The sequence below is a fragment of the Gadus macrocephalus genome, chromosome 12 (genome assembly GCF_031168955.1).
Source record: "Gadus macrocephalus chromosome 12, ASM3116895v1".
NCBI lineage: Eukaryota > Metazoa > Chordata > Actinopteri > Gadiformes > Gadidae > Gadus > Gadus macrocephalus.
In genome coordinates, this window is record NC_082393.1 from 23,782,077 (window position 1) to 23,809,966 (window position 27,890).

The 27,890-nt window shown below is 49.5% G+C and overlaps 1 protein-coding gene across 2 annotated transcripts; it reads left to right on the plus strand.

The window, feature by feature from the left end:
- Positions 1-27,890, plus strand: arhgef18b (rho/rac guanine nucleotide exchange factor (GEF) 18b). 2 transcript variants are annotated; one of them, XM_060066477.1, is made up of 28 exons: positions 1-273; positions 811-1,460; positions 2,213-2,318; positions 2,572-2,677; positions 3,050-3,107; positions 5,823-5,867; positions 6,345-6,419; positions 7,624-7,732; positions 8,168-8,369; positions 14,554-14,621; positions 14,894-14,924; positions 16,593-16,764; positions 17,113-17,213; positions 18,459-18,599; positions 18,990-19,240; positions 19,840-19,965; positions 20,115-20,232; positions 20,721-20,975; positions 22,679-22,755; positions 23,346-23,524; positions 23,797-23,870; positions 24,164-24,349; positions 24,627-24,833; positions 25,100-25,206; positions 25,890-25,961; positions 26,144-26,191; positions 26,732-27,013; positions 27,687-27,890. In XM_060066477.1, the coding sequence occupies exons 1-28, from the start codon at positions 16-18 to the stop codon at positions 27,882-27,884; spliced, it is 4,302 nt and encodes a 1,433-aa protein (XP_059922460.1). In that variant the 5' UTR covers positions 1-15; the 3' UTR covers positions 27,885-27,890. The 2 variants fall into 2 exon arrangements, with proteins under 2 accessions (XP_059922460.1, XP_059922461.1); XM_060066478.1 differs by lacking the exon at positions 5,823-5,867.

Sequence of the window (27,890 nt, forward strand, 5' to 3'; positions counted from 1 at the left end):
CACCTCAGGTGAGAGATGGAGACGGATCCACTTCATCCGCGCGTGACCTGCAGCGGGGGATGCACACAGACGGATGGAATCACCCTCATTTTCCCGTGTTGTCTTCCAGGTTCAGAGTGCAAGCCAGGCAGTGATCCCTGCGGTGCGGTCGACGGTCCTCTGAGTGCTCAGCCTTCCAGCCCCAGCGATGCTGGAACGGGGTCCGCCTCTTCCCTGTCCCCGGCCTCCATCGCAGAGGACGCCTACTTCCCACGCCCAAACTCCGAGGACCAGGTGAGGCCGGTCCCGCTGTCTTCTCTAACACCGATCCTGGAACGATGTGTTTTCCGAAGGAAAGGGGGGGCAGGATGATCTGGTAGCGGTGAGGGTGGTTGACGAAGGTTCTGAGTTCGAAACCCCGAATTGTCTGCAGACTTTCCTGTAAGGCATCCTTGAGCGAGCGACGCCTAAACCTCTTGTGTTGTCCAAATCATCTACTAAATGGTAAAGGCTTATCGAATGAAATAGAGTCAATAGAGTGATCACGGTCTCAGGGCCCTAGCCAGGGTTTGAAAAATAATGTGGCATCAACAAATGTCCCACGCGGCGGAAACAACGTCTCAACTGAATCAAGCATTCACTCATCTCGGAAGTGTTCTCATCCGCTGACTTTGTATACAGTTGTGATTAGGTTAAAAGGACAAAAGCTAGCTACGGGCATTCCTTTTGTATCGTTTGAGTTGCGTTTGCGTCTTTCTATCGCTGCTCCTACACCTTCTCAGTCCTACCTTTTGTCTGCCTGCTCTATTAACCCCGTCTGCCGTTTACCAGGAGGACTCCTGCTCTGTGATCAGCGACTACGACTTCCCCGACGCCGACCAGGGCAGCAGCGGCGAGGACCTGCAGGGCCTGAGCTCATCTCTCCGAGGCTCCGAGTACTTCAAGGACCTCCAGGGTGGGGTGCCGCCTTCGGTGTCCACGGCAACCGTGTCGCCGCGGAGCCAACCGCAGGACCTTCAGCGGCTCCGCCAGAGCAGTCCGGTCGTCGGCTCCGCGGGGACCCCTGAGTGGGACCTGACCTTCGCGGGCCCCAGCGGAACCCCGCCGGGGTTGCAGAACAGCCTGGTGGTCACCCGGATCTCCCCCGTCCCGGGGGTGTCGCCGCCGCTGGGCAGCGCCCCGGACACCCGTCCCCTCGAGGCCCCCGTCGTGGGGCTCAGTTTGACGATACGTTTGGATCAACTTTTGACGGCGATGGATCCGGAGAGACCCACGGCCGCGGCGGTGTCTTGGGACCTGGTGGGAGCGGGGGGTCCGGCGGGGGGAGAGGGGGTGCTGGGGGGAGAGGGTCTGGTGGGGGCAGGGGGCACGGAGGATCCGGACCCTGACCTCGACGCTTTCCCCATCTTCGTGCGATCGATGTCCACCTCGAGAAGGCACAGCTGGGTGGTGCCTGTGGCCTGCTTCAACCAGGGGAGAAGGTGACCGTCAGACTCGTGCTCACGGGATTCATGGATGTCTGGAGGGGATAGATGGGTGGATGTTTTTTTTAAACAAGCCATCAGCAACTCTATCGTAGAGGTCATGAGTTGTCACACTAGAGTGGCCTTGAACTTCCCGCTATAAGGACTAGAGAAATGACTGCAGGCTTGGGTGTGTTGTCAGCTTATGCATCAAAGTGGAACTCCAACCAACACCACATCTAATACCTTGATTACCACTTCTAACCGAGTCGCTTCTGTAAATAAGACATTTAGCATACTCATAAAACATATAGGGCCCTATTTTAACGATCTGAAACGCAACTGAGAAGCGCCAAGCGCAAGTAGCTTTGTGGGCGGTTCTATGGCGATGTTGCTATTTTACCGGCGCAAAAATGACTCTTGCGCCCGGCCCAAATCTAAAAAGGGTTGGTCTGAAGTAGCCTAATTACCCGTAGGTGTGGTTTGGACGTAACGTGCAATAAACCAATGAGAGTGCCAGCTCCCATCCACTTTAAGAGTCATGAGCACATTTGAATCTCACTGGCGCAACGACACATGCGCCAGTGAGAAAGTCAATTACGCCGGATGCAAGATAGGGCCCATTATATATTCTATCATTCCATTGTTTTTGTCATGCATTATTACCAGCACGATGTTCAGGTTATATTTAAGCAGTGGCTGGTGGTGGTTTGGTGCTTATAGTCTCAGGCTGATTTCCTTTTCTTTTCCTTGACCTAATGTGCTGAAAGACTGAGCCTAGACACCATGGCCATGGACAGTGATGGAGAGAGGGAAATGGATGAAACAGACGGACCCAGGCCTAAAATACCTCCCTACACTAAAGAGAGAGACACGGTATTTAACCTAATGCTACAATGGAAACAAAACTCAACCCCAAAATATTTTGATATGTTTATATCTCTATCACTTTATTGATGAACTTAAACTCAATATATTAATTTTCATTACCAAACCGAAAATAATTCCAAACAATGTCCAATCATTCGTCATCGTATTCCCTCCTTCTTACTGCACATATATCCTAATTCAGCTCACTCTTCAGTCAGTGTGGGTGGTTTGTGTTGAGGTTGTGTCCTGGTGGTTTCAGCGGTGGCCTGACAGGCGTTCTGAGCTCCTGGCCCCAGAGTGCAGCCAGGCAGCACACATCTCCCAGCTGGTGGAGACCTCCAAACAAGCTGCCAGGGCGGCCCAAGGTTTGACAGGCTGTTTATGGATTTGTGTTCTGTTTGTGTTCTGTTTCTGTATGTACTGTGTGTGTGTGTGTGTGTGTGTGTGTGTGTGTGTGTGTGTGTGTGTGTGTGTGTGTGTGTGTGTGTGTGTGTGTGTGTGTCTGTGTGTGTGTGTGTGTGTGTGTGTGTGTGTGTGTGAGAGAGAGTGTGAGAGAGAGTGTGTGTGGAGTGGGGCAAAGTGTGTGTGAGTTGGGTAGGGGCTGCCGTGGGTAGGGGTGTGTGTGTGCGTGCGTGTGTGTGTGTGTGATAAAAATGTATGTGATTACAATTGTGTGATACAGTACACAATAGTTATCATTAACATGAGTTTCTCTATCTCTATTTGTTGTTATGAAGACACAGAGGAACTGGACCCTGAGGAGAACTTGCATTCTGCGGAAGGACAGAGCCACATGTAAGTCCACACACACACACACACACACACACACACACATACACACACACGCACACAAACACAGTCTCTCACACACACACACACACACACACACACACACACACACACACACACACACACACACACACACACACACATACAGACACACACACACACACACACACACACACACACACACACACACACACACACACACACACACACACACACACACACACACACACACACACACACACACACACACACACACACACCCTTACCCTCACATTTTCAATTTGACAAAATATTGGGTGTGGTTTGTTTCTTTCATTTGCATTTCTCATCGTGCTCCCCCAAGAAGAAGAAGTCTAAATTGTCAGGGCAGCACTTTATTTGTATTTCCTCCATGATTCAGCGCACGCACCTCGTTTCAAAACACAGACGATGCGCAGGAAAGCGGGGCGCTACAGCCGAGTGGTTAGCCGTAGTCGATAATAATCACAACTCATGAGGTTGGCAGTGGTGTTTCTGTGCTCATTTCAGTAGTGCACACACCGCCCGGCACTTCTGCTTTCCCCGGCCCGCTGTGTCGACCGGCCGCCCACGAGGGAGGGGGCTTCCAGCTCCCCTCCTGACATCTCTGCTCCATGTCATATGTCTTTAACCCCCCCCCCCCCCCCCCCCTCCCCCCTCCACCCCCAACCAGCTCTCTTAGCTCCTTAGATGGCCCCTCAGTTTGTGTACGTGTGTGTGTGTGTGTGTGTGTGTGTGTGTGTGTGTGTGTGTGTGTGTGTGTGTGTGTGTGTGTGTGTGTGTGTGTGTGTGTGTGTGTGTGTGTTGGGAGATAGTGAGGAGGTAGCAGACATGGGACTGCCCTCTCCCCAAACCCCAGTTTGACACTCCTCACCGCTCCACATCCCTCCCTCCACAATCTTTTTCAGACTTATCCTTCCTTTTCTGAGCGCCTATCTATATGCATCTTTCTCCTTCCCCCTTCCTCCCCTTGCCCTCATCGTTCCTCCTTTCCGCCACCCCCTCATCGTCCCTCCTTTCCGCCAGCCCTTTTTTATGCTCCCTCTCCTCTCATCCACTTGAGTATGTTCTCCTCTCCTGTCATCTTCCCCAACCGCTTTTTTCTACTCCTCCTCTCCTCCACTCCTTTCCTCCCCCTGTCCTTGCCTCCTCTCGGCTCTCCTCCCCATCCAATCATCTCCCCATCTTCTCCTCTTGTATTTCCCTTTCCTCTCCAGTCTCCCTTCTCCGCTCACCTCCTCTCCAATCATTGCCTCCCCATTATCCTCCTCCCCTCTCTTCTCCCAATCCCCTCCTCCCCTCTCATCTCTTCCTCTCCTCTCTTCCTCTCCTGTCTCCTCCTTTCCTCTCCTCTCCTCTCCTGTCATCCTCCTCCCATCCTCTTCTCCTCTCCTCCCCTCCTCCCCTCTCATCTCCTCCTCTCCTGTCTCCTCCTCTCCTCTCCTCTTTCCTAATCCCAAACCTTGTGTCTCCTCCTCTCCTCTCCTCTGCTATCCTCTCCTCTCCTGTCGTCCTCCTCCCATCCTCTTCTCCTCTCCTCCTCACCTCCTCTCTTCCTCGCCTCCTCTCCTCCTCTCCTCCTCTCCTCCTCTCCTCTCCTCTTTCCTAATCTAACCCTTGTGTCTCCTCCTCTCCTCTCCTCTGCTATCCTCTCCTCTCCTGTCGTCCTCCTCCCATCCTCTTCTCCTCCTCTCCTCCTCTCCTCCTCTCCTCTTTCCTAATCCCAAACCTTGTGTCTCCTCCTCTCCTCTCCTCTGCTATCCTCTCCTCTCCTGTCATCCTCCTCCCATCCTCTTCTCCTCCTCTCCTCCTCGCCTCCTCTCCTCCTCTCCTCCTCGCCTCCTCTCCTCCTCGCCTCCTCTCCTCTCCTCCTCTCCTCTCCTCTTTCCTAATCCCAAACCTTGTGTCTCCTCCTCTCCTCTCCTCTGCTATCCTCTCCTCTCCTGTCGTCCGCCTCCCATCCTCTTCTCCTCCTCTCCTCCTCTCCTCCTCGCCTCCTCTCCTCCTCTCCTCCTCTCCTCCTCACCTCCTCTCCTCCTCTCCTCTTCTCCTCCTCACCTCCTCTCCTCCTCTCCTCCTCTCCTCCTCGCCTCCTCTCCTCCTCACCTCCTCGCCTCCTCTCCTCCTCTCCTCCTCGCCTCCTCTCCTCCTCGCCGCCTCTCCTCCTCTCCTCCTCTCCTCCTCGCCTCCTCTCCTCCTCGCCTCCTCTCCTCCTCTCCTCCTCTCCTCTTTCCTAATCCCAAACCTTGTGTCTCCTCCTCTCCTCTCCTCTGCTATCCTCTCCTCTCCTGTCGTCCGCCTCCCATCCTCTTCTCCTCCTCTCCTCCTCTCCTCCTCTCCTCCTCTCCTCCTCACCTCCTCTCCTCCTCTCCTCTTCTCCTCCTCTCCTCCTCACCTCCTCTCCTCCTCTCCTCCTCGCCTCCTCTCCTCCTCTCCTCCTCGCCTCCTCTCCTCCTCTCCTCCTCTCCTCTCCTCTTTCCTAATCCCAAACCTTGTGTCTCCTCCTCTCCTCTCCTCTGCTATCCTCTCCTCTCCTGTCGTCCGCCTCCCATCCTCCTCTCCTCCTCACCTCCTCTCCTCCTCTCCTCTTCTCCTCCTCTCCTCCTCTCCTCCTCACCTCCTCTCCTCCTCTCCTCCTCTCCTCCTCCCCGTCCTCCCACCGTCCTGCTCCTCATCTCAGTGCTGCTGTGTTGTGTGTCTCAGGATGAGGGTTCAGAGGGTTCTGCAGGAGCTCAGACTGTACCACGGGTAAGTCAACATCAGAGGGAGGTCCGTTCGCCTGAGCTTAGCACTGCACACGATCCGTCCCAGGCACAAAACGTTGGACACTTTGTGTTTACGTTTCATCCGTCCGTGAATGCTTGCAGCATGTGTTCAAAATAACAGGTTTGGCTGTGTGGTGGGATGCATGGTACATCGGACCCACTGTGTGGTGAATAAATAAGAAGACCTGCATGAGGATGTATTTGGATTTGTGAATGGGGGATCTTAATCTCCCCTGAGGTACAAATAGGAGAAATTAAACTCATATATTAACAGTTTATTAATCTGATTCACTATATCCACTTTTGTCAATTCACGGGGCACGCAACCTCTTCAGAACTGTCTTTTGTAAGTCTAACCTAAGTAATTTCCGTCTGACTGTCTATGTCTCGGGAAATGTTGGTACTTTTCTTTGGATGATTGTGAGTTTCGATATTCAAGGCATTTTCTTGCCTTCTACAGGGCCAAACAAAGAGGGGTAAGATCAGAGGCCAAGGAATCAGGAAGTGTCACTTGGTACGAGTTCCTCAACAATGAGTAAGTACAGCCCAGCATCATCGCAACAAGAAGGCTTTCACAAACCTACACACAAAAAACACAAAAATACTTGCCTCTCACTAGAAAACCGAAACAAAAACAACAACCAAGTTTCAAGTTTCCGAACACTCTTTGAAAATCAATCCCGAACCCGAGGTGTGTGAGGTCACTTGCATAACGATTGTGCCCGTATGATCATATACAGAAGTGGTTTGAAGTGCGTGATTAAAGCTGATAGCCTTATGACAACCCAATGGTGATGATAACCATATGACAGTTGACAATCTCATATGACACATGACTATCTCAATATGTCCAGACATGATGTATACAGCATATGTTAGGCTGAACATGAGGATCAGATGACCAAGACATTCCCAGTTAAGGCAATCTAATCCGTCTGTATCCTCTTTATATTCAGGAGACAGTAGGGCTGAGCTTTTCTGTTGGTTTATTCTCTTTCACGAATTACCAGATTAACAAAAGATTTGTCCTAGTTTGATACAAAGAAACATCCAGTTTAGTCGTACATTATATGGAAAATAAGACTGAAGAAACTCGTAAGAACTTTGCACGCCACCGACACGTGAACGAAGGAACATTATTTAAACGGGACATATTATACCACCAGATGTGAGTGTGATTAGCCTTACAAGCCGTTTAGAAAATCTGCCCCATTTGACATCACTAGTGGGAGTGTCCACCTAGATCTGTGCTGGATAGATGAGCAACGTTTACTTCAGTCCACTGGGTAGGCTGGTAGACTGATCTATCCAGCCCATATCTAGGTGGACACGCCCATTAATGATGTCATATGGGGCAGATTTTCGAAACGGCTTGTAAGGCAAATCACACTCACACCTGGTGGTATAATATGTCCCCTTTAAAGCACAGGTGCCGGATCAAACACAGGTGAAGAAAAAACAAAACAAGGCTAAGGAGATTAGGAGGACATCTACTGGACACACGAAGGAATTGCTTCTGGAACCTTGACCCAAATAAATCAACCCTTATTATTCTATGAACATTTTGTAATCCAGATATTTCCATTTTTCTAACGAGTAACCTGGCCACTGGCCCAGGTGTTCAAAAAGGGAAAGATTATAATGTCAACATCAAGAAATGATCATGTTATAATCTGTAATGTGTTGCCTTTTGGGGGAATAATTGACTAATGTAGAGCATGTTTTGGTTGTTTGGTCAGAAATGAGGAAGAAGATGGACCGACTGAGAAGGTGGAAAAGGGCACCAAGGTGAAGAGAACTCTCAGTTCTCTGAGGAACAGGGTGACTGGATCCTTCACCAAAGACAAGGTTAATATAAACCACACTATGCTGTAAGCCCTCCGCTCTGACTCTGCTGTTTTATTCTACAATATGCTCTGCTTACATTCACATTTAAATTACGGGTATTTAGCAGACGCTTACACCAAAGCGATTTACAATAAGTACATTTGTCAGATAAAAGAGAAACAATATATCACTGTATAACGCTATATTTTTAAGGGCCAGGACGAACAACATACAAGAAGTGCGTACATTTATTACCAGGATGTACAGCATACAATAAGTACGTAAGAGGGTTGTGGGGGGCTAAGGGGGATATACTTCAATAAACCACACACTCTACTTCTGTATGTTTTCGAGAAATGTATTTGGCATAGGATGTATCGTCCCCAATGTTATGTTTGATCATGTCTTCCTCCATGTCTTCCAATGCAAATACAAACCCTTTCCACTTCCTCCCAGGGTAAGAACAGAGAAAACAAGGAGCACCACAAGGAGAGGGTCAAGGAGAAGGAAAGGGAGCCCAAGGAGAAGGAGAAAGTGTGTCGCAGCAGAAGCAGTGACAGCCCCGGGCATGACCTGGTGCCGGGCTCCTTCTCCAGCTATGCCGACTGCTCACTGTGCAGCAAAAGCCTGCATCGGAAGCATGGCCTCCAGTGCACGAGTGAGTCTGCGGTTCACTGCTCACCCCCCCCCCCCCCCCCCCCAGCACACACACGCACGCACGCACGCCTGCACGCACGCACGCACGCACGCCTGCACGCACGCACGCACGCACGCACGCACGCACACACACACACACACACACACACACACACACACACACACACACACACACACACACACACACACACACACACACACACACACACACACACAGATGATGGCTTGCACCTTTCCAAACTTTTACCACACTTTTACATCCTCTTGTGCAAGTTCATGAGATACACATATGCAGACAACGATCTGCCCGCAGGCATGCCCACACACCCACGCAAAAAGTTGTATTTCCACCTTTTTCCTACCCTGTCTGGCACCGTGCACATGTAAGATTGAACCCAGGTGGTCTACTTGTCCCATAAAGTGATTACACACTGGGTGTAACAATATTCACACCTCATCAACTCACTTTGGGTTTCGTCTGCCATTTATCCTCCCCCATTTCCTTGCTGCATTTAATATTCATAGACACTGGACCACCACTGAGCAGTGCTGTGGTAATAGTGACTGTATGCAGGCCATTCCGTATGGTTATAGTAGCATACATTGTCATTATTACTACCACACTTGTACCATCATCTGATCGCAGTTTAAACAAAAACACTGATGAGCAAAACTTATCTTGGGTTCTCGCAGAAGACAGGTTTTTATTGAGTATAATGACATGGTATGGCATGCTGAAGCGAAAACACATGGCCATACATCCACCATGAGGACGACTGTGAAGCATCTTTCAACAGCTGTTGGCTCCTCCGCTCATATGAATTAAATTCATATGCCAGTGACGTCTCTCCCAGTGGGCTACGTGATGAGACACAGAGCTCTCGGCTATGCACGCGTGATGGATGGTGTCTCCTGTTGGAACATTCCCTTTACAACCCCTTAAGAAAGTCCCTAACTTAAACACGAAAGTTAGAGACCAAAGAACTAGTTAACAGAACTAGGAAACGGAACTAGGATTCTCATTGTTTGTTATTATACGCTTATAACATTGTGACTTCTGTGATAGGCCTATATAGCAGTCAGCTGTGGAGTAATGTAGGCCTATATAGTCATATACAAAATAAATGGACATTTGTTGCATCTATGCAACGTGTAGCCTATTAAGTTTAAAAGTCAAATTTCTCTCGAATTACTACATATTACATAGTTTGTCAAAGGAGTGTAGTAGTGTAGTAATGCTTGACTGTTGGTGGTTATTGTGCTCATTAAACAACGTTGTTCTGGCACATATCGAGAGACGCAGGGCACCAGACATTCAGACTTTTTAGTTAACATTGACCATACAAGACAGGATGAATCATTAATGTCTCTCTCTCCCGCTCTCTCTCACACACACGCACACACACGCAGACGCACGCACGGACGCGCATATACAACGCAAAACAAACAATTATTTGCGCTTTTCAGAGCTTTATCCGCTCGTTAAAATCCATCTTAACAATCTAGTCAGATAACAAACATCCAACTCTAGTTGCAGCGTCTCCTGGCGTAGACGCGTGAGAAAATCAGTGAGTATCTCTTTAATTTGAAGCCCTGGGGGGAATCAGCCTAGAATCAGCCCGTGGAATGCGTCGTTTGTATGCCAGAGATTGTTCCCACTGGAGAGTAGGAGACCAAACTGGACAAAAAGAAGAGTGTGGAACCCTTATTTGCATTCATCCCAGTGAGTGCACTGATTCAGCAGGTGTATGGAATACGACATCTTCAGTGAACCGCCACTCAAGAAGGGGAATAGTTAGTTTTACTCTCTGAACGGTAAGTGGTCGCTCCTGTGGAGCCAAGCGGGATCAGGTGGATAAACTCCCGTTGTTTCTTTCAATGGTCTTCCCACACATCCTGGCCGCCAGCTAGCCCGCTAATGTTAGCCTGTCGTTTACTTTGGCCCCACTGTGTGTATCTTAACTGTTGCTTGTGGGTCCCTCGGCTGCCAATGTGTGTGAATGAATATCAAAGTGGAGGATCGAGTGTGTGAGTGGGCTGCTGCGTTGTAGATGGCTTGTGACTCGGCATGCTAGCCGGGATGCTAGTGGACTGAGAGCGACTCCGCGTCCCTCAGTTAGCTGGCTAACGAGCTGTTTGTTGTTGTTGAAGTCAACAGCCATTATCCTTGGCCATAATCCATATGACCATGTTAGTGTTGTTTCTCGTGGTTATATTAATGTCCTGCCACTTTTCTGAGCGGTGTTTTTTTTTTTTTTTTTTTTTATGTGTGCCTCAACAGGTGAACAACCAGTTAGCCGCTAGCTAGCTATTGTCACATTTATCCATGGTCCATTTAATGTCGTAGGGGTCACTGCTTAGATGCACATCGCTAAAGTAAATGAACTGGCATCCCCCATAATCCTTTAAAAATATTGGAATATAAATTATCTGTTGCTTAAACAGTCTGGACTGTGATTTTCAAGTAGTGCTCCCATCGTAGTTGTTACGTCGGTCAAGGATGCATTCACAGCGAGCTAGCGATAGTGGCTGAGCAAGGTGTTCATCCCCTTCTGCTTTTAAAAAAGCATAACTTTTCTGACTGGGTCACATCGTACTCTTTATGCTGAAAGCTCTGGTAGCACAAACCGTGTCTCGTTTGTCTCTTGTTTGCTACTTAAAGCATCACTGCATTGCCCTCTGCCAATGCCTGACACTTGCTCGTCCCTATACTTACTTATATGGGCTGCGAGTGTACTGCCTTATTCAACAATATTCATCCTTTCTCCAATCAAAGTGACATAAGTGTTCGCTGTATCTTTCAGAGACCCTTGCAATGTCAATTACCTATGTTTATTTTTTTTGCCTCTAGATGTGTACAAATGTGTAATTTGAAGGAGACTTTATACCTCTTACACACTTTAAGAGCGATCGTAAAAGGAGATTCCAAACTTTAAAACTCTATTTCAGTATGATAAAAAGAGACATTAACTACCTTCCTTTTAAAGAAATAATTACTTTCCTTGATATATTGTTTTGCTCGTTCGGCACGCTGCTGCCCTACATTCTAAAGATGAATATTTTTTCGTTGCCCAAATATTGTTTTTGTATTTATACGTGGGAACAGGCACTGACACAGGAAGTCTTTGGTTTGACCTGCCACAGTAATAAGTCTGTGACGTTCTTTCTTCTCTTCTCCAGATCCTGTCCTCTTCTGTACCCCTAATTGACGTGCCAAAGTGTGTGGCACCTTCTCAAGTTAGGGTAGAACTGAAAATGGTTCTGCAGCATTTGTTCAGCTCCTCTAACGGAGCTGGCAGGAGTTTTAACTCTTATTCCTAGACTGAACAATGCCAGGGTACCTGAGCTCTAGGGTGTAGGCCTATACCTGCAACCGTACCCTGCTTTTACACCATACAGTGATTTCATAGGTCAAGAAAAGCTCTACCATGCTGTCAAAGTATCTTTTAACACTTTTTTTGTAACGGCCACTTGTAAGGTAACTTGAGAGCGAGTTCACCAGAATGACATGTCCTTGATGCCTGGACGTCGGGTGGTGTGATTGTAGTAAGTCGGAGGTGGCCTCTCCTTGTAAGATAACATGGGCTTACACATTCTTTCTCCTTGGCTAGGAGACGGGAGTGGCACTCATATGTTGACTTGGAGATGACCAGTTTAATGCGGTCCTTTTTGTTTCTGGAGTGCTTATCCGTCGCTCCTCTCAACCTGTTATCTGAGCACAGGGATGATCATTGCTGGTCATAGGTCAAACATTAACTCCAGCTTGATGCAAACCTAAGCAAATAGGGATAGGCAGCCAGGCATTCCTATGGTCCAATGGAAGACCGACAGGCCTTGTTTCCGTTTGTGCGAGTTCACGGTTGATAGTCGGTGGAAGTCTCAGTGTGGCTGGTACACCACAAGCCTGCTTCCTGAAATAGGTCATCCGTCAGTCCTCAGGTATTGGCTCAGTTGGTGGATAAAGGTTAAGGTGGAGGTCTGAGGGATGGCGTGACAGGAGTGGACTTTCACTGCTGTAGTCTTGGACTCCTCCTGTTTATGGGCGTCGTGGATCCAGTTTATATTCAATTCAGAGGGGCTTTGAAGTGAACCATTATTTTATAAAATCTTTTTTTAGTCTATATAGATTCAGCCTCTTATGCCTCATGATTAAGTAAGGAAATGCTGGCTGTGGAGGTGAGTGATTGAAAGAGCTGTTGTCAGTTGGCAATGCACATAGCGTTCTTGTTTTGATTTGTTTGGTCCCATCGAGCAACATTCTGTTCTAAAGCCTGATAAGATCTTCCACAGCAACGTAGGCAGCCATTACTTTTGATCACCCACTGAGTACTTTCGGTGATTTTGATGACATGTTGATGCTATTATAAAAAAGGACTACCGTGAGTTTTCTCTGTAAAAAAATGCTAAGCTCTGAGGTGTTCTTATCTTTTCATTAGTCCCAGTGTCGCTCTTGTCCAGTGAATTCTTAGTGGTCTTTGAAGACGCTGGGCGTGGCTGCACCGGCCTGACGGACCTCATTAGACACTGATGACCGGTCGAGCCTTTCCTCCTGTGAGTGAGCCGGGCTGGGGGCGAGAGTAGAATTTCGCACAGCTGTGGTGTGGAAAAATACTCTGCTTGGATTTGGCCGCTTGACTGCTTCCTGACCGGCCAGCTCACCGGGTGCGTTCGGCGCCTGTAGCGACAAATCAAAGAACGGCTTCGGCTCGTGTTACCGCCGTTGTCACCTAGTCCAGGGACGGCTGACATCCGACTACCTTTCTGACGAAATCAAGGGGGTTCTGTTTCAAAAGGTGCTGCTTCTTTAATCTTTGGAGCCTCTGCCAAAGGGCTGGTTTTTGTCATCATTTCAGCCCACGCCTGGCATGTCATGGTTAAAACATGGCCGTTATGTTGTCCTTGCAATCGAGCGATTGTTGGTCTCATGAGAAAGGGTGACGGGGTACTATCTAATCAAAGACGGTCATCTTTTGTTCGGTATTATCTTGAGCCTCATAGAAGGGGAAGTGCAGAGAGGTGACTATAGGGGCACATATTGGGCCATAGGAAGCAGTTTATTTCAGTAGGCAGCACAGAGAAAGGGGAGCGCCATGTTTACACTCCAACTTTTGTTAGCTAACCATGCCACCTGTAGTCACACACAATCACCTTGCTGCCTGGCATAAGCAGGACATTTATGTGGTTACACACACACACACACACACACACACACACACACACACACACACACACACACACACAGGTGTGGAAAGTCAGAGAGCCGCACTGAATGGCGTAAATAACGGAGACTGCTGCAGCTCTGACATACTACCCTCTACCCTAAGCCCGGCAGTATTGAGTTACCCTCCATGGACATCAGGGTTGTTTGTCAAATTCGATGCATTAGGCCAGGTTGTTTTCACCTCCACTGCACCGATCCCTATTGGTCGTATGTGTGTGTCTTGTGACTGTATGTGTGACTCTGTGTGCTGTGAGCCTTCTTTTTAATTTGTGTCCATTACTCAACAGTCTCCGTTGCTCAACAGGCGGTTGACTACAGTTGTTATTGAACTTATTGATGACCCAATAGGTTTGGGTATTCAGGTGGTCAGAGCAGAGCTCAATATATCTTGACGTAAGCCTATGATGGCTAGCTAGTAGCCAAGCTATGCAGTACGGTGTTTGCTAGCTCCATTAGGCTATTTCATGTGGTGTATTTAAGCCAGTCTACAGCCAGGGAGGAAGATGAGAATGATGCAGAGGGGTCTGGTATTTGCCAAATGCCGGCTTGGCTTCTCGCCTCCACTTGTGAATCTTAATGTCCCTAGCAACCCGCCCTATTTAATGATGTAATGATGGAAACTAAATGGTATTTGAGATGTACCTCCGGAAGCCTCCTCTGTCAACTCCTTCCATCATGTGATGTTTGCGACTTCTTCATCTTGAAAATTTTTGTGGATTTATAAAAAACATGTAATCCACTTCAAGTAAACAATGTTTGTGCCGTCAAAGTTTCGTCTTGGACGAAAGCTGGAAAATGTGGAGAAGGAGCATGCTAAAGATATGTAACGAACATCAACTCATGACAATACTTAAGCACTCAGTTCAGAACGGCGTGAGGGGGGGGAATCGTGACGTTCAGTGGCCCAGGGCTGGTTGAGGTCTATAGTACAGTGGTCCTAATGGAGCTCTGTCCTGTCTTTCAGATTGTGCCGTGAACGTCCATAAGAACTGTAGGACTCTGCTGGGGGAGTGCAACAGCCACAAGAATAAGGTAATGACAATATTACCAATTCATATCAAGTGTTGATTGTTTATTTAGAATATTGGGAATGTAGTGTCATTATATTTCAAATTAAATGTTGTTTTAAATTAAACTTAAGTTCAACGTTTTTTAAACCTGTAAAGGGTTAAAGCCATGAATCATCAGTATTTTGTGTAAGCACAAAATTATTAATACATTAATATATAACTATAATACCAATATGTCACAGAGAGGCCTATAGGAATGTCATCTAACTTTTTTTTTTAATTTATTTTTTACAGCGAGAAAACAGGACGTTGCCTTCCAACCTTGGTAATAGCAACACACACACCCCCACACATGATATTAAAATGTATGTTTTGAATATTCGTTACTTGATTATTTACCTAATTGCTGACTTCCTGCGTCTGTGTTGATGTTCCGGGGTTGCCGTGGTGACGAAATCCGAGCAGTTTGATTAAACACTGAGGGAAACGGGGGTAAGGAGAAAGCCCACTGTGTCAAATTAACGGGCTCTGCTTGTCACTCTGGGGACATTATTGAGGATTAGCAAGATGGACAGGGTGTCCCAGCTCACAAGCCGGTTTTGAGGTGTGCACTGTTGGTAATTCTTGCCGGGAAAACTCTTGTTATTAAATGAATAATCGTGAATTTCTGTTCCGGGATCAGTAAAGTTTCTTGTAACTATTAGATGTAATAGATTCATATTTGTAGTCAGACTATCGATGACGATCCATCATTTAATGATGGGCTATTTTTCTTGTTGTAAACTGCATCTGATCTGTGCCCCGGGAGCCCATCTCAGCAGACAGCAGCTTAAGTTAATCTTCTGCTATGGAACCGGCTGTCCTCCTTGGAACAGCTGGAGTCCTCTCCTACACACCTGCTCTGTTTTCACCTCCTGATCCGCTGCTGTGTGGACGAGGGGGAAGTGGCCCACTGTGTCAAATTAACCGGCTCTGTTTGTCACTCTGGGGACAGAGCTGAGGCTTAGCATGATTGACAGGGTCTCCCAAAACGCAAGCTGGTTATTAGTTGGGGATAATGCAGGGAATACTCATGAAATTAATGTCGCAAATTTCCATTCTGCGATCCGATAAAGTATTGTCTTATTATTAGATGTGATAGTTGGATAACATGTGTGTTATCAATATCTATCTTTATGAAGAGCAGATCATTTTTGAGGTTTAAACTGCGTTTTATCGGTGCAACCGGATTCAGACTGCAGAGAGCAGCTTAAGTTAATCTTCAGCTATGGAGGTTGTTATTCTCCTTGCAACAGCAGAATCCGCCACACACCTGTTTTATTTTCACCTCCCGATCTGGCCAATCAGGGCTCAGCACGGGGGTCCAGGAGACGACGAAACGAGTGACCCCCGGGAGGTTGTTCTAGAAGCAACAACACGATGCACAGCATCGTGTTGTTGGGGAGGGGTGAGGTCTCGTTATAAAGCCTGCTGCCTCCCTCCTCCTCTATTTGTTTTCCCGCTGAAACCCTGATCGCTGCTGAGCCCTCGATTCCACCATTCGGACCGGTGCCTGATTGTGCGGTCCTGCGTTTCTGCGGTCGTCGTGTTGCGCCTGGACGGATGGAGCTCGCCGCTTTCAAGGGCCCCAACCGGGCTGCCCGATGCCGGGCCAAACTGCCGATGCATCCCCCTTCGTTCTCCTCCTCCTCCTCCTCCTCCTCCTCCTCCTCCTCTTCGTCCTCGCGGGCTCTCTCCGAGCGCCGGGGGATCCGCGCGCTGATGCACCGGGACCCGCTCACCTCCCACTTCCTGGAGAGCCTCCCCCGCTCCTGGCTGAAGAAGTGCTGCCAGCTGGGACAGCACGCCGACAGGAGGTCCCGCTCCCCCCCCTCTGCCGCCAGCTCCGCCGTCGCCGCCACCTCATCCTCCTCCTGTCCGTCCGACTGGCTCTTCTCTCGTCTCTCTCTGTCCTCCTTCCTCCCGTCTCACCCCGCTCCGCTTGCGCCCCCAGGGTCCAGAGGCGCGGACGGGGAGGCGCCCCGAGAGCAGCCGGGCCGAGCGTCGCTGCTGACCGCCGATGGCCCGTCGGGCAGGCCCCGCTCCCCAGGCATGAGCTTCGTCCCGCGCGGATCCGGCACCCAGCCCTTCAGCTACGCCTCCAGCCTCCGTCAAAACATCTCAGGGTAGGCCCGCACGCACGCACATGCACGTACGCGCACGTGCAAACATTTCTGCATTCACTGTATGTTTTTACGTTGCTGTCGAATTTGGATATAGTGGAATCTACTTTAAATAATAAAAGATAAATTGGGAAATAATGTTCTATGTCTTGAATAATAGCTGAAAAAACTTTTTCATTGGCTCATTCAACCCCCTGGGACGTAGCAGGATGTTCTTAGAATCGTGTTTCAATTTAAGTTCACGATTTGGCGCTTATTGATGGCATAACCGAAACCCGTGACACGTTTCTGCAAGCTCTCTTTGTGGATGTCTTGGTTAATGTCTGTCTGTCCCCCCCCAACCCTCACTAGAACCCTTCCCGGGGAGATGGATGAGACCGATGCCTTCCGCAAGCGAGCGGACGACACGGTCTCCCTAGCCCCCTCCACCACCGAGTCCATCCTCGTAGAAGGTGGGTCCCTTGACCACGGTTTTCCATAACTCCTGACGATTTATTTGCATTGAAAATATTTCTTTCACGCCATTCTTTTGGTGTGTGTGTGTGTGTGTGTGTGTGTGTGTGTGTGTGTGTGTGTCTGTCTAAAGGTTGTTATTTTATCGCTGTGGATTTACAAGAAGAGCAGGTTTTTTGTTTTTTGAGGGAGACGGTGCAGCTCTTACATCCTTGGAAGGGAGGAGAGTAGGAGGTGTCCTAACCCTTGCTCATTAAAGCGGAGCGTGTGGGAGAGAGAGAGGGAGAGGATTACTGGGAACTGGCCAACGGCGTGCCGTGCTACGTGCTGCTGTGATACGGGCTGATTTGTATCATACACGCCCTTGTTTTGAAGGCGAAGCGCCATGCCACTCCGCCACCAGGCCACACGCTGAGGGGGATGGCTGGATCCTAGTTGCCAAGTAGTCAAAAGATGTCACATTGGAACACCATATTGTCTATTATGTACCCTTATTGGAATTGATTTCAGATATTTGTTTAGGGTTCATTGACAGCATTAGCTCTGTTCTGTAGTCCTGGCTAATGTCTGAAAGACCATGTTCCATGTTTCCTCTTAGTTTGGCCATCATCAATAACCCAGACGTGTTCTTGGCACTATTTTAGTAACAGCCTTTTCTGCCGACAAATCTTAGGAATTAGCAGGAGCACACGCACATTTGACAAGCTGCCGACAGATCGCTAGGAGGCAGTATGAACCACATGAGCTGAATCGAAACACATGCTGGCCTGAACCTTGTTGGTATTTTGTCTTTGACAGCACATTATCAAATTTAAACCTACACTAAGTTATACAGCAATTTCCGATACTGATACACGTATCGGAAATTCCTCAGATACTGCCTAAAATACAGTTTTGGTGGTCTCGTCATTCCGACCTACATTTGCTGGAGCTGCAAATTCGGAAAAAAATAGATGAAGGGACGCCTAACTTCAAGAATATTAATGTATTATTATAATTCTATATTATAAAGGTAAATGATCTAGTTCTGAAAAAAAAAAATGTAGACAGTAGGTGAACCGACTTTACATTGCTGTCATCGTAAGAGAACCCTTCAATAAGAACAAGTGCTGTTAGTAGTTACAATGCTGGATGCGTTATCGGTATATACTCGGTATCGGCTGATACTCAAGTTCAGGAATCGGAATCGGGAAGGAAAAAATAGCAGCCATTGAACATCTCTAGCCCCGCCCCTTCTCCTCCAGATGTCCACTACGTAGCAGTGCGGGCGGAGCTGGAGGCCGACGCCCAGGACCTGGAGGCCGAGTCCTGGAGTCTGTCCGTGGACCAGCAGTGTGTCAAGAAGTACTCCAAGGAGATGGTGAAGAGACAGGACGTCATCTACGGTGAGGCTTGATATAGATATTTGAATAATGTAGAAGGCTTTGAATAAAGGTGTTGCGCACATTTTCGCATCGTCATAGAATAGCAGCCAATAACATATTTTATTTAAATATCTAAATCCTTATCATTTTTTTCAATAAGAATTAAAACGCAACCGCAGTATAAAACAGCAGAGCCTAACATCTACTTTGAGTTAGGTTTACGATATGAGGACACAATGGCCAATTCAGTTCTACCTTTGAAACATAGTTATGTCCACCCTTATTCATTAAAATATGCAAAATAAATAAGAATCATTTCCTTGGGACAGTACAATGTAAAACCAGTAGAATCTCGCCATAAGAAGATGGCGGGAATAACCTGCCATCCCCACCTCCCCTCCTCCACCCCAGAGCTGATGCAGACCGAGATGCACCACGTGCGCACGCTGAAGATCATGCTGTGCGTGTACGTGCGCGAGCTGAAGGAGAACCTGCAGATGGAGCCGTCTAAGCTGGACTGCCTGTTCCCCCGCCTGGAGAGTCTCCTCGACCTCCACACCAACTTCCTGTCCCGCCTCAAGGAGCGCCGGCGGGACTGCCTCCTGGCGCCCGGCGAGAGGAACTACTTTATCACCAGGCTGGCGGATGTGCTCATTGGACAGGTAGGGGTGACGCAACAAACACTCAACTCACTTACGCGCTCCGCTCACTCACTTACTCACTCACTCGCTCACTCTTTGTGTGTGTTTTGCACACAAAAGACGGCGTGAGCACAAAAAATAGAGTGAGTAAAGGGATTAACAGGAAGTACCAATGAGGAACTGTCTAATCTGGTTATGATTGTGGTTGCGTCCCTTTTGGCAGAAGGCTCCATGAGTCATAGTCTTGTGGGGCATAGTCTGAAAAGTGGTGAATTCCAAGCCCAAAAGTTGATGAGGAAAGACTGTCCGTGTGTGTGTGTGTGTGTGTGTGTGTGTGTGTGTGTGTGTGTGTGTGTGTGTGTGTGTGTGTGTGTGTGTGTGTGTGTGTGTGTGTGTGATATTTACAATGTCAGTGCCAAGCAGATTTTCCACTCAACCATAACATAACGTCTGCCTCAGAATGGGATATGAATCAAACACGGTTGTAGTTGAGGCCATTTCAAAAAACATAACAAATGAACCAAGGAACCTTCTGAAGAAATGAGTCGAAAAATAAATAAATTGTTTGAAGCCATTGGCACCCAGGAAGCGTCCTTATCTCCTCAACGTTTGTTCCCCAGTTCTCGGGCGAGATCGGGGAGAAGATGAAGGAGAGCTACGGGGACTTCTGCAGTAGCCACCTGGAGGCGGTGAGCTTCTACAAGGAGCAGCTGCAGAACAACAAGAAGTTCCAGAACCTCATGCGGGTGAGTCCGCCGTGGCCGTGGATGAAGACCGGGCGAGAGACAGTCTGACCGTCCTCCACCCAAGATGTTTGAGTGCATGGCTATCGGCTCAATGCATCTGCTCTTTCTCTCTGCCTTTTTTTTTTTTTTCCTGCTTTTGATGGTTCTAGAAAATCAACAACTTTCCCATTGTGCGGAGGCTGGGCGTGACGGAGTGTATTCTGCTGGTGACCCAGCGCATCACCAAGTACCCCGTACTGGTCGAGCGCATCCTGCAGAACACGGAAGGTAATGGGCCGCCCGCTCGCCCTGACGGCTATTCTAACGCGTTGTACTAAATGCTTGACTCTTTTATCCAAAGCAACTTACAATAAGTACCTTTGTCAGAAGAAAGGGAAACCAATATATCGCTGTCGTAGAACCAAGCGCCAAGCACTAACAATCGCTAGGTTAACCCATTCCCCGTATACAATAAAGACCGCTAGGATCAGATGCTGCACAATGATGAGTACTATTTTGAAGTGCAAGGACGTACAACAAACAATAAGTGCGTAAGAGGGGTGTGGGGGGGAGGTATCGGCTGAGTTCTCAAGTTCAGGAAGGGGAATCTGTATCGGGAAGGAAAAACGGTATCGGAGCATCTCTCCCCCCCCCCCCCCCCCCCCCCCCAAAGCCCCCGTCGTAGCGACGGTCGGGGCGTCCTGTAAACGGTGAAGCCTCTGCCCGCCTCACGCCCGCCGCTCTCCCTGCCTCTCCCCCCCCCCCCCCCTCCTCAGCGGGGACGGAGGAGCACGAGGAGCTGACGCGGGCGCTGGTGCTCATCAAGAACGGCATCGTCCAGGTGGACGCGCTGGTCAACCTCCACGAGAAGACGCTGCGGCTGCGGGACATCCACGGCCGCATGGAGCCCAAGGCGCTGGGGAAGATCAAGGACGGCCGCGTGTTCCGGCGGGAGGACCTGGCCCCCGGGAGGAGGACGCTGCTGCACACGGGCACGGTGCACTGGAAGGCCGCCTCCGGGCGGCTCAAAGGTGGGTGGGGGTGTAACGGGGGAGGGAGGGAACGGATATATAGCATAGGAAGGAAGGACATGTAGCATAGGAAGGAAGGGAAGGAATCGGTGGGAACTGAAGGAAGGAAGGGAAGAACATGTAGCATAGGAAGGAAGGGTAGGAAGTGTAGCATAGGAAGGAAGGGAAGGAGTGGGTGGGAACTGAAGGAAGGAAGGGAAGGACATGTAGCATAGGAAGGAAGGGAAGGACATGTAGCATAGGAAGGAAGGTAAGGACCAGTAGCATAGGAAGGAAGGGAAGGACATGTAGCATAGGAAGGAAGGTAAGGACCAGTAGCATAGGAAGGAAGGGAAGGACTTGTAGCATAGGAAGGAAGGGAAGGACATGAAGCATAGGAAGGAAGGGAAGTACATGTAGCATAGGAAGGAAGGGAAGGACATGTAGCATAGGAAGGAAGGCAAGGACATGTAGCATAGGAAGGAAGGATGGACATGTAGCATAGGAAGGAAGGGAAGGACATGTAGCATAGGAAGGAAGGATGGACATGTAGCATAGGAAGGAAGGGAAGGACATGTAGCATAGGAAGGAAGGATGGACATGTAGCATAGGAAGGAAGGATGGACATGTAGCATAGGAAGGAAGGGAAGGACATGTAGCATAGGAAGGAAGGGAAGGACATGTAGCATAGGAAGGAAGGATGGACATGTAGCATAGGAAGGAAGGATGGACATGTAGCATAGGAAGGAAGGGAAGGACATGTAGCATAGGGCCATAGGAGGGAACTGAAGCTGAGGTCACCTACAGGGTTGGTGCACTACCTGGTTCAGCCACCTAGCTACCCCCACTTTCCTTTATTTGCAGAATTGCATTAATTAATAATGTGAATCTGGCACTCCTCCTCAGTGTCGTTCATCAGTAAGGTTATATCTGTACATGGGACCAGAGAGTTCACCACTCCATGTTCTAATTATGAACTTGTTCGCACGGTACAAGGTTACAGGGCGTTTAAGACGTGCGCTACAGACTACATGCATGACGTACATGGCGACAGACATGCATGTTAAGAGCAGCCTGAAATATCCCAAGTACACGTGTCCGGGCATTGCACACTCATCTTCTTTATTTGCATTGTAACTTGATCTCCGAGGCCTACCGTGGTACCACGCGCGATAAGGGAGATGAAACTCTCTGCAAAACCAAGGGAGGAACCCTTGAACCTTAAACGATAAGCCGTTGACGTTAGTTTATGGAGCTATTCCAGCTCTGTCACTGGTTCACGTTTGGTTAGTGAGGGTGCAATTCACACCCTTACCCTCAGCCCTTTGAGTGGGTCAACAGTCAGAATGAAGCTTTTCATTTATTTTATTAGTCTGAATAGTAAACCGTAATAGAAATCTGATGGACCTGCAGACAGTCTCCTGTAGAGTCTTTATCTCTCCCTCTGCTCTCCTCTCCTGTCCTGGGTTTATTAAATGAATTCATAATTTAATTATGTAATTTTGAAAATGTTTTCATCACATAAGCAGTGGTCGTATGTTAATGAAGTGTACCACTGGTAGAAAGGAGGCAGCGGGGTGGGTGCATATGTATCCTTTCTAAATGTGATCTCCTCCCCAAACTGCAGCAGTGAGCTCCGGATCTGTCGTCCATGGGAGCGGGGTTTAGTTTTTCACCTTCTCTACCCATCTCCTTACCGAACGTTGCTTTTGTCCGCCCCCCAGACATCCTGGCCGTGCTTCTGTCAGACGTGCTGCTTCTGCTGCAGGAGAAGGACCAGCGATACGTGTTCGCCATGGTGGTGAGTGCACTCCCAACACCACTAAACCACCAATACTGTCACCACCACCACCAACAAAAGTGGCATGTGTCGCGTCAAGTGTGTTTGAGTAATATGTGGTCTTGTGAATCTTGACTTTTATATAATTAAAAAATGTGCATCCGGCCCTCATTTTCAATACTATTCACCTGTATCATTCACACAAATATCGTTAGATTTGTTAACATGAGCCGAAGGTTTAACACTACACTTTCTAATTTTGAATTCTCCCACATTATTTCTTTGATTTCGCTATTATAATACTTTGATATAATAAAAAATGTAAATCTGGTACTCATTTTCAATATCATTCACCTGTATCTGTTCATATGAGCCCGTTAGCTTACCACTCCACGTTCTATTTTTTAATTCTTCCACATTATTTCGCTGCTATTATAATACTTTAATAAAATAAAATACGTGAATCCGGCCCTAATTTTCAATATCATTCACATGTTACGTTACATCTGTCCGTTATATGAGCCGAAAGTTTTTAATTTTGAATTCTCCAACTTTGTTTCTTCCCTCTCGCTCTCGCTCTCTCTCTCTCTCTCTCTCCCCCCCCCCTCCAGGACAACAAGCCGTCTGTGATCTCACTGCAGAAGCTCATCGTCAGGGAGGTGGCCCACGAGGAGAAGGCCATGTTCCTGATCTGCGCCTCCTCCAAGGAGCCCGAGATGTACGAGATCCACACCAGCTCCAAGGAGGAACGCAACACCTGGATGAGCCTGATCCGGCAGGCCATGGAGAGGTAGCCTCCGAGGCACCCCGCCTTCTCCTGGGGGCTCTGCTCCACCCGTTCGACCTCGAAGTCGCGGGAAAATCAGGATTTGAATAGAGGAATTTATTATGGTCTTTTGAAATTTGAACGATTTTGAAACGGCGCAATGGAAAAAATACTTTGACTTGAAACGGCTGGGAATAATAGCATGTAGCACTTGGGATTTATTAGTTACTCATTGCTCCTGTTCCCATATGTATAATTTGTTCTGCTTCTTTCTCCTTTCTTCCTCTTCGTCCCAGCTGTCCACACACAGAGGGGAGGCTCTTCAGTGAGGAAGAGGAGGCGCGGGCCGTGAGGTTCAAAGAGTTCCAAGGTAAAGGCTGTTTGTCGGATTGAACTCGGCCACCAGAGGGCGACAGCACACAGTGGTCCTTCTCAAGTTAACTTTGTTACTTCACCCAAACCCTTGAGTTCTTTAACAGATTCAGCCAGCCCCGCCAAATCGGGAATTATTTAAATTTTTCATCAAAATGTAAAAAACTATGTGTTTGTTATAATTTTGCAGTGACATTTAAATTCAATATATTTTCTGTATCATCCGTCCCAATGCATCATCAATAAGGCCTTCTCTTTTAACACCCGACCTTGTCTTCCCTCCGCCCGTAGACCGTCTGAACCAGAAGGACGCGCTGGTGGTCCACGCGCTCACCGAGAAGCTGCAACTGTTTGCCGAGATGGCGGAGACCACGGCGGGCCTGGAGGACACGGCCTCCCGCTCCAGACTGCTGCTCCGGGGCGATGCCTCGGACCTCCAGCAGGGGGAAGCGCTGCTCAAGGGAGCCATCACCGAGGGTATGGGGGGGGGGGGAACTCGCACACACTGAAGAAGAAATGGGTTGTTTACATCTCGGGGTACATTGACGCAAGAACTTCCAGGAAAAGTGCATCTTTTAATGGGAGCTTGGCAGTTGATGTGATGAGTGTCTACATTGAATAAATGGGACGGGGACCTTGTTATAAACAAGGCCTGACGCACAGACGACACAAACAAACGCAAATGATGTATTTCAAGTGGTCGGGTCTCTTAAGGCTCCCTTCGTCATCGTGTTCCCTATCTCATCCTCTCTAGTGGAGAACCTCCAGAATCTGCTCCAGTCTGGGGTGAGGGAGGAGGTTGAGGAGGAGGAGGCGGAGGACGAAGGGGAGGTGGAGGATGAAGAGGAGAGGGACGGTTCCTCATCCCCACGGCTGGAGGGTGGGGGCACCTCTGGGAATCTACCCAGGAGAGCGGGCACGTTCGGGGGCTACGACAGCAGCCCCAGCATCCTCCCCAAGAGTGAGTCCAGCCACCGACCTGGCCGTTGAGCATGGCACCACCATGTTTTTGTTTGTGATCGCGGCCATTTGGGAAATCACTTTTGAAACAAATAATTGTTTGTTTGTATGGTCCACAATTTAAACACAACACGACTTGTCATGCAGGCCCACTTGTATGTGTACACTTGTTTGACTTGGAATGTTTCTGTTTATTTGTGTTGTGTGTGGCATTTCTTGTTGTGACGCGTGTGTGTGTGTGTGTGTGTGTGTGTTTGCCTGTGCCAGACTGCAGTGTGAGGAGGAACAAGGCCAGGAGTCGAGACAGGAGCCAGAGAGCCCGCTCAGACCCTCAGCTCAAAGACCTCTCTGGCAGCCACACCCAGGAGCACGCGGTGAGGATCACACACACACACACACACACACACACACACACACACACACACACACACACACACACACACACACACACACACACACACACACACACACACACACACACACACACACACACACACACACACACACACACACACACACACACACACACACACAGTCCGTCACCAGCCAGAGATGTCACAACGCCACAGTGTTTTCTGTAAACACGCCCGGCCGTCCTGAAAGTGTGCCGTCCACATGACGCTGGTCTGCCGCGTGTCTTACCTCACCGTGTTTGGTCCTAAATAGAGGGCAGGGTGCGATGACGCAACCTGCCAGCCCTGGTCCTCCTGATCCTCAAGAATCTCCAGACAAACACATTATAACACGTTGGTGACCCGGCCTGTCCGCATAAGCTGCCCTCGCGCACACCAGTCCCCACCCCAGGGCGAAACGCCCTTTGTTTAAAGGATCAACAATGTTTGACCCGACTGGTCCTGTGTAAATAGTAGTGTGTGTGTGTGTGTGTGTGTGTGTGTGTGTGTGTGTGTGTGTGTGTGTGTGTGTGTGTGTGTGTGTGTGTGTGTGTGTGTGTGTGTGTGTGTGTGTGTGTGTGTGTGTGTGTGTGTGTGTGTGTGCGATAATTACAGTGGTCTCGGTACTATCTGACTGTGTGGCTTGTGGCTCGTCTCTCTCTCAGGTTGAGGACGGCTGCTCCCCGCCCCCTGCCAGCTGGAACCGCATCTGGTCCAACTCCTTCCCGGAGGCCGAGGTTAGGATGCTGGCTCTCCGGGGCCCACCCGCCCGATCCACATGGGCGGGCCAAGGCCCGGGCAGTGCACTGTGCTGTTTTCCTAAAGATCCCACCGAAGCACTGGTGGTATTTGTTCATGGTGGTGGTGGTGGTGCTGATGATGTTTGCTTCCCCTTCTCTCTCTCTCTCTTCTCTTTCAGTTTTTCGACAGAGTGCTGATGCTTTCCCAACGGCTGTACAGCCTTCAGGTGAGAGACCACCCTCTGTGTCACGGAGACGTAGGCCACTGTAAACAATCGCGACGGCCAAGACTTCACGCCACCCGTTCACACCGGGGAACTGTAGACAGAAAAGGCCGGTTCAGACCCAGGCTCCAAAATTATAGAACTACATAGCTTCCTAGTCAAAAGCTTTATGCTGCTCCAGCAATACAACGGCGGAGTGATATCAATCGGATCGCACGGTCGGAACTTCCCTCTGTTGAACGTACCTTATATACCAGGGGTGCCCAGTACTTCGTTTGCGATCGACCGAGCGATCGCATAGGTTGTGCGGGTAGATTGCTTGACATTCCAAAAAAAGGTTTAGTTTTTTTTAATAAATAAAGCATCCTCATTGGTTCAACATATGTATGTACTCGGTATATATAAATAAATCTGTGTTTGACCTGGTAATTGTGAAAGTAGCTCACAAGCCGAAAAAGTGCGGGGCAACCCTGTTGGTCACCCTTTCCCATGAGTCCGTCTCCCGTCAGCCTCTGTGTAACCCCCGTCCCCCCCGGTCCCCAGGCCATCATCTCCCAGCAGGACAGCCACATGGAGCTGCAGCGGGCCTCGCTGACGGAGCGCGCCTCGCTGCCCGGCCGCCACCGGGGGAACATCCTGCTGGAGCAGGAGAAGCAGCGGACGCTGGCCCTGCAGCGCGAGGAGCTGGCCAGCTTCCACAAGCTGCAGGCCCAGCACCGGCTGGAGCAGCAGCGCTGGGAGAAGGAGCGCCAGAGGCACCGGCAGCAGGTGGAGGCCACCGAGGCCCGGCTCCACCAGAGGGAGGAGGAGTGCGCCCGGCTGGAGGTGAGACTTCCTCATCTACCGTCTCCTCCTCCTCTTTTATCTCCTCCGTCCACCATCTCCTCCTCCTCCACCTCCTTCTCTTTCTCCTCCTCCATCTCTTGCTCTTCTATCTCCTCCTCCTCCATCACTGCCACCTCCTCTACCACTGCCATCTACTTCTACTCCTCCTCCTACATCACTGCCTCCTCCATCCCTGCCTCTTCCTCTTCCTCCACCACTGCCACCTCCTCCTCCTCCTCAACCTCCTCCTCAATCCCTGCCTCCTCCTCTTCCTCCACCACTGCCACCTCCTCCTCCTCCTCAACCTCCTCTTCCATCACTGCCTCCTCCTCTTCCTCCACCACTGCCACCTCCTCCACCACTGCTATCTCCTCCTCCTCCTCCTCCTCCTCCTCCTCCATCACTGCCTCCTCCTCTTCCTCCACCACTGCCTCCTCCTCCTCCTCCTCCTCCTCCTCCTCCTCCATCACAGCACTCTTTTCAAACGGGCGTCCGAGCAGGATAAACACAGCTGTCCCCTCTGACACATCGAGTTGTCTCGTCACACGTCTGTAAAGTAACACTTCTTGGCACCGTGCGGTCGCCATCGGCGACTGCACCGACCAGGTGTGGCGCGTTACCCCTCTGCGATCCCGGCGGTGTGTCACAAGACGACGTTGTGTCGCCCCCGCAGGAGCGTCTGCGGGAGGAGCGGGAGGAGCTGGAGCTGCAGAGGAAGACGTACCAGCAGGACCTGGAGCGGCTGCGGGAGTCCACCCGCACCGTGGAGCGGGAGAAGGAGCGGCTGGAGCACCAGAGGAAGATCAAGAGGAAGACCATCGAGGTGACTGGCACCCTGGGGCCGCGTCGCTATGGGGCGGGGCCACGCTGATATAGG

Excerpts from the sequence above, each read along its gene's own strand:
- arhgef18b (XM_060066477.1), top strand. The coding sequence starts at position 16 with ATGGAGACGGATCCACTTCATCCGCGCGTGACCTGCAGCGGGGGATGC. Across the intron at positions 1,461-2,212 it reads TGCTTCAACCAGGGGAGAAG|ACTGAGCCTAGACACCATGG; the intron begins GTGACCGTCAGA and ends ATGTGCTGAAAG. Across the intron at positions 19,966-20,114 it reads AGTTCCAGAACCTCATGCGG|AAAATCAACAACTTTCCCAT; the intron begins GTGAGTCCGCCG and ends TGATGGTTCTAG.